Below are 8,803 nucleotides of genomic sequence, written 5' to 3'. Positions count from 1 at the left end.
AATTATCTTATGATCTCACTTATATGAGGAATTTGAGAAACAAGACAGAGGATCATAGAGGAAGGGAGGGAAAAATGAAACTAGAGAGGGAGACAAACCATAAGAGACTCTTAATCTTGGGAAACAAACTGAGGGTTGATGGGGGATTGGGGTGGGAGGGATGGGGTGGCTGGGTGATGGACATTGGGGAGTGTATGTGCTATGGTGAGTGCTGTGAATTGTGTAAGATTGATTATTCATAGACCTGCACCCCTGGGGCAAATAATATATGTTAATTTAAAAAGTAATTTAAAAAAAGGACTATGTGTGAACAGAATTGAAAGCTGCCCAGAGGTCAAGTAAAATGAGGGCTAAATATGTGCAGCGTGTGGGGGCTGGAAACGGCCAGTATGAACCACTCTTGCAGAAGTCTGACCGTGTCATGTATGTCCTCAGCCAGACTTCTTCATGTCAAGGGTAGCAAAGGGCTGAGCAAACAGGCTTCCATACATTTTTGAGGGTGGTGGTGATTTACACATGCTAAGATTGGCTTTGCTGTGGCCTCCCACACCCCCTTGCAACCACCAGTTCATTTTCACATGTATTTTGACAAGACCAGTCCTGTGCCGGTCACTGGATGCAGAGAGGTGGGTCAGATGCAGTCCTTGCCCCCAAGGAGCTCACAATCTGGTGGGGGGGAGACAAATGCAAAACCCAGAGAATCATCACTACCAAGCCCCATCTTAGCCGCTCACCTACACCAAGCAGCTGCTGAGGGTGGCCCCGTGCATGAGTCGTGGCATCAGACAAAACTACAGCTGGCTAAGTGTTTTTGGGAATTTCTGTGAGCCTTGGAGTGCCCGGCCACAGAAATCTGAGAACCTCTTATGGTCCCAAGTCACTTCTCTAGGAGGGGTGGGCCCCAGTTCATTTTGGTCCCTAAAATTAACCTTGTTTGGGTTCTACAAATTAGATCTACCAGTTTTACTTTACTTTATGGTACAAAAATATTAACTTTGAGACAATATTCTCTGGAGCTGAATTTTGGTTCTGGGAAAGGAGAAATCATACGAGCCCGACGTATTCTCACAGGCACGCCAGAATACACCTCCCCGGTTTTTGCACATCGCATTCATAATGGCATGGAAAAACGGGCTGCTTTGACCTCATAAAATCATCTCTCCCCCAGCATCTGGGGGCGGGCTCCCCCCATGGCATTCCCAGTCCACCTCAACACTCCAAAGGAGCCAGCTCCTCTCTAACTCAATGGAACTACCAAATGTGTGGAAAGTGGCTGGAAATTATAAATCCCTTTGGAAAGTTCCATCTGTGCCTATGCTGTGACGCATACCTTTATCTTGCACCCTTGATTTAAGTCAGTCCCGGGTCTTCCAGAAAGCTACTGCCGCCGGCAGTCTTGACAAGGACGGGGCCGAGGGCTCAGCTGGAGAGCTGTGTCTGCTCGACAGAGAAACAGCTAGACTTTTCAGAAAAAGTAAAAACCCGAGAGTTTTAAAGGATTTATTCGATTTCTCCACATGATCACAGCTATGGTTTTACATCAATAGAGTCTGCTACTACTCACAAACAGAATGCATATAGAAACAAAAGCAATCCTTTCCTGCCCAAAGTTACACAGCAGGCGCTGGGCCTCGTGGGAGCGGTGTGTCTGTCTCTCGAAGTCTCTGAGCGGTCCACGTTCGAGACCTGATGCTAAGCGTTTAAAACAACTAGAAGGTGAACGACAGTTCCCAGGAGGAGACGGGTCCTGCATGGGACCTTGATGTGGCCGCAGGTAGGCTAATGGGTGCGCCCGCCAGGTAAGGGGTACACAGCTCCTCCCGCCTGTCCCTTTTCGCCACCCCCACTTCACACTGGATTTGTTTCCTTGATTATTGTTGTGATTGAAGACACTTTACAGAATTACTCCTTTCGCGGGCAGAAAGGGTGATGGTATTTTACAACGAAAACTGTAAGATGCATGCTTACCTGTAGAGACACAGCTTCATATGGAATGCTGAGTCAACACCTAGGGTCATGTTTAAGTATCTGCTGTCTCTTTTCAGCTCGTTTTAGAGAAAAAGAGGCTTCTGCTGCATGCAGCGTGGGGATGGAAAAAATCGCTCTACACTGGATGACTGAAGACATTTTTAAGCGAGATGTGCACATATTAGGATGAACTTTATTTTTACATTGTTGTACAATTCATTCATAAACTTAAAAAAAATACAAAGACATGACTTGATTGTTGTCCCAGAAAAGATCTTCAGCCACTTCTGCTAGGGTCTCCTGCTCCTGCCCAAAGGTCTGTTCAATTGCAACAATTTGTGCAACTTGAGAAAAATGTCACAAGTGTGTCCTGACAGTGGTGAGGGATGACACACACATCCTGCAGCCTATCCCAGGGGTGGGGGTGGGGTGGATGACAGGCCCCCACACCTGCGACTCTGTGGAGGGCCATGTCTAGAAGGAACTGTCCCATGAAAGCAACACTGGGGATGGTGGGGGCAGGTTGGGGGGGGCCCAGCAACTTGCCAGAGGCTTTCGCTGCCCAAATGAGACTTGGCAGCGTGGCTCCAGCCTCCTTAATAGAACAATGTACCTTCTGGAAGCATCTCCCACGATAAGTTTGTAAATATAACACAGTGAGGAAACCCACTGACTTGAGCCCAACACACTGTGTCCAGTTGGAAACACGGGGAGAAACGGAATTCATTCCAGAAGTGCCCTTTTGCTAGATCAGGCCCTGGGATGCCCAACAAAGCTTCAGGACACATGGATGGCAGCTTTGGAGGCGAGGGTTCTGAATGGCCAGCGGAGCACGAAGGACAGCGACGGACAGAGCACACCACCCTCACCCCCACCTCCCTCTCTTGTTTTTCATTCATGGTCATCCCTTCGGAAAGGGTAATCTGGTGCCAAATAGCCTGTATCTTTTCTGGAACAACCTCGAGTTTACAGTTAGACTTTACTATTGGTACAGAGGGTGAAGAAAAGCCAACATATTTCATATGTTACCACTTTACTTCAACTATTTGTCAACAGTAACACTGATATAGTTTGCAAATACACAATACATAGAGTGTGGCCTCGCGGGACTGACGCCGGGTGGCATGCAGTACAATTTGACTTTTCCTGGTCAGAACAACATCCTTTAAACTGCAAGACAGAGAATGCCTCGGGGAGCCTGACTCTGCAGGAAAACCTAAGAATTTAGGGGCAAGTGGGAGCGGGGAGCCTCCCACCAGCCTGGCCTGGACCAAATCAGACACACCCGTGCTGTTGATTTCTCTCCTTCCAGGCAGAGGCCTGGGAGAGAAACATGACACTGATGGGAAGATAAAGGTGGGCAGGTTAAAGTCACACTTCCAAAAAAAAAAAAAAAAAAAAAAGGCTAAACTCTAGATTGCTGTATTTGCTCTCTGTGGAGATTAACAAAGTGCTCGGTTTGCAGATTTGCTGGTATGGTGACCCCGATGATATGACAAAGGGGTGGGTGGGGAGGAAAATGGGCAGGACCCTGCATCCCCCACCGCCCCGCCCCGGTCGGCCCGCCGGCTGAGCTCCCCTTGGTCGTCCTGCCGTCTGGCCACGGCACGCCACGCCACGCCATCCACGGAGCGCGGAGCGCGGAGCCCGGGGCCCGCAGAGTCCCGCACTAGCTTCGCCCTTTCTGAAAGGGCTCTCCACCGGGGCAGGGGCCGTGGGGGCAGTCCTCGGGTCCCACGGCTTAGGAGCACAGCACTGGCGGCTGCAGTGGCTCGAAAGGCTGAAACTACAAAGTACGGCCCGTGGGTGACTCAGTCACATAACCGGACGCGTGTGGCGCCCGGCCCCGAAGGAGCAGATGGTGTCACCACAACACGGAAGCGACAAGAGCACAGCTGAGAGTCATGTGATGCCCTGGCAGCTAACTGGACCATGAGAAGGCAGCACGGGGGAGGGCGTCGCTGGCGAGGGCCGGCACTTGTCAGCCGGGGTCAGGGTGGGGGGCCACGGTGATGACAGGGGGGGGGGGGGGTTGTGCTAGCACACGGCCACATGAAATCACGATGATCACGGCTACCACTCAGAAAACAAAATGGGAAACACACACACCGCCCTGGGTTGCTACATGCTAGAATCAGCCTTCGGGCTCGCTCTGAGCGGTTCCTGGCAGAAACTCGCTCGGGGGCTGGTGCCTGTTGCGGTTTGGAGACAGGATGAGTAAGTTATGGTGTTGGGGAGACGAGGATGGGAGCTGGCCGTTTTCATGTTGGAGATGAACACTTCTGCCGTGGATGGGTGCCCCCCTCGGAGGGCTCTGAATGAGTGTGCATTAAATCATATGCATACAAAAGAAATATGGATCATGGGAATTCACAGTTATCGCAGCCATTAAAGTGTCTAAGAATCTGTGTCACCAATATCCTCGAACAACCAGTTCCTAACTAGTTGTCCCGAGTTGCTACTGTAGATTTACTGTATTTTTATCTATTTGCTTACCTGAAATAACAGAGCAGTTATAATACTGAGTACTTAGGATAGTTTTCTGTTAATAAAATAAGGATTTATACAAAGCAATATTGGACTTTTTAAACAGTTAGATGCTATGTTACTTGGCACAGTTAGTAATGATTGCGTAAAGATTTTAGCCAGTCCTGGAGGGACTTCTCTTCTTTTTATGAAAATATGGAAGTATCTGAATTTGTTCCTAGCATTTACGTTTTTGGTTTACTCTCTCTCACACATTCATGTAAGGTACTGTCTTCCTATCAGGTAAGTGGAGCTCCTCATAAAGTCTATATTGCTAATTTTGTGGACTGAGACGTTTCCTTTCACACACAAATACTACCTATACAGTATATATATATATATATTTATATATTTATATATTTATATTATATAAAGTTTACTTACGTTATTTTCATCAACCATATCAGGTCTACTTAATTTTTTGCCCATTGTCAATAAAAGAGCAATAAATGCAGCAAGTTTGGGTTTTTTTGTTTTGTTTTGTTCTGTCTCTGGTTTTTGTGTCTCGTTTCTTCTTTTCCTAGGCTGGGTTTTCATATGTGTGTACAATTAGGGAGCAGAGCTGAGTGCTGCTTTGGAGTGGGGGGGCATTTCGACATCTATGTGGCCGGTGGCCCCGGTTTCAAGGCTGATGGTGGCCGAGGCCCACCCCTGGGGTCGAAGTGGATGGAACCTGGGACACCCACGCTAAGTGCGATCGGGAGCTCTGTTCCCTACAGCGCAAGCCCCGTGGGCTCAGGGGGCTCCATCCAGGCCACGGGGAGCGGGGGGGTGTTGGGGAGAGGAGGTGGAAAGAGAAGGGCCCTGGTCTGAGGCGGACCGCCCCTGGGCGTGGCTGTGTGGTGTGCACTTGTTCCGCGGAGTCTGGGACCCCATCCCAGGCTGTCTACACAATTGTGCTGATGCCGCTGGGTTTGGCCTTGCTGCTAGTAGGGGGCGGCGGGGCGGGCGGCTGCCCGTGGTGGTGCACTGCATGGCCCGGATGGCCCGGGTGGCCGGCATGGGCCGAGGGCAGCGGTGGGTGGCTGTGCACATGGGCCCCATAGGGTGGGTGCCCCCCGTGGGGGCCGTGGTGGTACTGGTGTGCATGCTGGATGTGCTGGGGGGGGTGGTAATGGTGGTGGTGGTGGTAGGGAGGCGGGTTCTGCTGCATGTGGCAGTACTGGCTGTGGTGCCCATGCACCGAGGCTGGCGGCGGGCCCTCAACAGGCCCCTGGTGATGGCTGGCCACCACCATGTGCGGCGGGTGGGGCAGGCCCGGTGGGTGGGGCGGCGGCTGGGGAGGGGCTGAGGGCGGGTGGGCCTGGGGAGGGGGCTTCCCTCTCTTACTCCCAAATAAGGAGCCCAGGAGGGAGGATGAGTTAGGCATAGTCTGGTGTGGGCGAGATGGACACTCTCGTGTTGATGTAGGTCTCCGGCGCATGTGAGGACTGCTAATGATGGACCCCTAAAAAGGAAATTCATAGAAATCAAAATTAAAAGATCTTAAAGCACTTATGTCAGAATGATTTTTTTTTCTTTTTCTTTTTTGTAATGTAAAAAGTCCACCCACTGACTGCTAGGTCTTAGTTCAACTCACTGGTTGCCGAGGGCAGGGCTGGGTGAGGCTGCGTGAGCTTCACCTCGGCTCATGCTGCTATTGGGGGGCCGGCAGGGACTCAGAAGCGGCCTTCCACTGAGACATGGGGAGGGTCAGGGCACGAGGGACCCTCCTCCGGTCTGGTCAAAGCAGCAGCAGCAGCACAAGTGTGACTTCTGCTCCCGTCCTGACACGGAAGGTGGCCTGAACTTTTGGATCGGAACAACTGGCCTGGGGTGCCTGTGAGCAGCATGTGCGGAGTGGAGTGGGGTGGGCTGGTGTGCATGAAGGACTCCGTTCCTGCTGAAACTGCATCCTATACTCTCCTGGGTCTTCTCCACAGGTGCAAGGGCCAACTTTTCTGCCTGTGTGGGCCCCGAGGTTTCTGGGAAGCTGGTGGTAGGGACAGGAGGGGGCTTGGGGACCCTTGTTCTGGGTGGGTGGGGGCTGCCTAGGCATTTCACTGCAGCTACCTACTGCAAACCAAACAAGGAAAAAGAAGGAAACAAAAAGGTCTGCAAGCTGAGGTTAAGATGTGAACAGTAATATAGAGATGGTTGGAAGATGAATGAAATCTCATGAAATCCACTCGGAATTTTTCTTGCTCTCACGGCTCTCCTCCCCCGAGCTAGCTAAGCCAAGTCCATGGTGCCCTGACTGCAGACACACAGCAATCGAAACTCCAGGAAGGAAGCGATGGGGATGGCGGAGCATGGAAGTCAAGAGACCGGCAAACCTCCCCCCAGGGCAGCGTGGCTGGAGGGTGCGTGGGCGCCTGGTGGTGGTGCCTCCCCCCCAAGGAACAGTGCTGGCAGGCGGGGACCCTGAGGGGGGGGTGCCGGGAAGCTGGGATGTTAACCATGCTCGGAGCCACTGGGGACAGGGTTAAGCGGGAACTAAAACACAGAATCCAGAACCACCCCCCCCAACGGGTCCAGCCCAAACAAGCGGTGAGAGGCACGGGCGATTCTAGGCGGGAGAAGCTGGCATGCACTGGGGCTGAGGCAGGCAGGGGTGAGGGCGGGCGTGTCTGCGCCTCTGTGCAGTAGGGGAAGGAAGAGCAAAACAAAACAAAACGAAAACAGAAAAAAAAAAAGACAACAGATATAAACCAAGGATGGGGGAGGCAACACACGACAGCCAGCTGGACGGAGGCGCTTCCTACTTACTTCCACATTGCTCTCTAGCGATCCCGCACTGCTGCGACGCCCTCGCTTCCCTGCCCAGAACATGCAATACCAGAGGTTAGACACGGACACGAGGCCGGGCCGCCGCCTGCCTGGCCCTGAGCTGCTGCCACCGCCACCGCCACCGCCTCCGCCACCGCCGCCGCCGCCAGCACCATTGCCGGCCAGGGTGAGGGTTGGAGGACGGGCTCTGCTGGGAAGCTGGTGGCAGGGCAGTAACAAGGTAAAAAAAAGGGGGGGGGTGGGTGCGTGGGTGTTTAAAGAAAAAAGGAAATGTTTTTCCAACCAGCCCCAACTCCATGCCCCTTCTGCTAGACTGGCAGTCCGCTGGGGACAGGGGGTGCCTCCAGGTGGGCCGAGGCATGTGCCCAGCTGGGACCCTAGCCGCCTGCCAGGAGGGGACGACCGGACAGGGGCAGTTCCTATGATGGCTCAAAGCAAACAAAATGTGGTCCTACATAGCCGTGACTTGGCGTGGATTTCATACACGCATGTATATGCATATTCGTACATACATATACATCACCCCACCTCACAGGCAGGGTGGGCTTGATGGTTAGGAGGAAACTATGCTTGGCATCCTGTCTTTTCCTCCTGGGAAGCTCAAAGGTGCCCGTACCTCTGGAGTCTGTTGTTTGGTTTGTGCAGTGCCCTGGCCAGGGGCAGGAGACAGGGGCAAGGCTGCTGGGAGGGCCCAGGGTTGTGCTTCCTGTCTGTGAGCCACCCCCCTCCAACCCCAGAATACTACAAAGCATTCCCTCAGCTGTGAGTGCTCCCTGCCAACGGCTTGAAATATCCCCGGCACAGGGCGCATAGCAGGTACTCGATACACGTTGGCTGTGTCCAAGGAAGGCTGGGTCTCCTTCTTGGTTCTGGAGGCCCAGGGCTCACCCTGGCCTCCCCAGTCCCTCCGGAGACCGTCTCCATGGATTTCTGCAGGACGCTGAGGTTGGCAGGAACGGTTGGGTGCCCAAGCTTTGGGGTCTGGTCTCCAACGGGCTCTCAGGAAGGAACAGAGAAGGGCCTCCCACTTGACATTCTGTAGGCTTCCATCTGTGCAGACCTGGCCATTAGCCAAGCATATTTGTTCTTGGTCAAGCCCCAGGACCATGCAGGTCAGGCATCCGTGCCAAGGAGGAGACGGATGCTCTGGTTGGCCCAATTCCCGAGAGCAGGATTCACACTCAGGTCTGCCTGTCCACCTCTGGGGCTGGGATGCTTGGCCATGCTTGCCTTCTAAGCTGAACCCAGGCTGAGCCTAGGAGCCTGGAAGATGGAAAGATTGCTACCTGCCTCTCTGTGGCCCACACCCTAACCATGTGCTGGGTGGAGAGAATGCGTCTGTGGGTCCATGGCTTCCAAGTGTACTGGACCGTGCCTGGGATACAACCTTGATCCTGGGCACACAACAGCAGACTCGGGGCACATCTGGTCCCTTTGCTTTGCCTGCCAACCCCCAAACCTGAGTACCCGCTGGGAGATTGCTGGACTCTGCGAGCCTCAGAACTTGCTCAGGACAGGGCCACATAGAAGATTAGGGCAA

The 8,803-nt window shown here is 53.0% G+C and overlaps 1 protein-coding gene across 11 annotated transcripts in view; it reads right to left on the bottom strand.

The window, feature by feature from the left end:
• Positions 1-1,484: 1,484 nt before the first annotated feature.
• Positions 1,485-8,803, bottom strand: part of IQSEC1 (IQ motif and Sec7 domain ArfGEF 1) — a 372,084-nt gene continuing 364,765 nt past the window's right edge. For 5 of the 11 annotated variants that reach the window (XM_059390419.1, XM_059390416.1, XM_059390423.1 and 2 more), the window contains exons 13-14: positions 7,243-7,292; positions 4,860-5,941 (exon numbers count right to left, since the gene is read on the bottom strand). In XM_059390419.1, coding sequence (XP_059246402.1) covers positions 5,381-5,941; positions 7,243-7,292 — 611 coding nt within the window. In that variant the 3' untranslated portion in view covers positions 4,860-5,380. Of the gene's footprint in view, positions 3,755-4,858; positions 5,942-7,242; positions 7,293-8,803 lie in introns of those variants that run through there. The other 6 variants (XM_059390414.1, XM_059390415.1, XM_059390418.1 and 3 more) reach the window with 3 other exon arrangements.

The sequence above is a fragment of the Mustela nigripes genome, chromosome 2 (assembly GCF_022355385.1).
Source record: "Mustela nigripes isolate SB6536 chromosome 2, MUSNIG.SB6536, whole genome shotgun sequence".
NCBI lineage: Eukaryota > Metazoa > Chordata > Mammalia > Carnivora > Mustelidae > Mustela > Mustela nigripes.
Note: the sequence above shows the minus strand (reverse complement) of the source record. Positions and strands in the feature narration are given on the sequence as shown.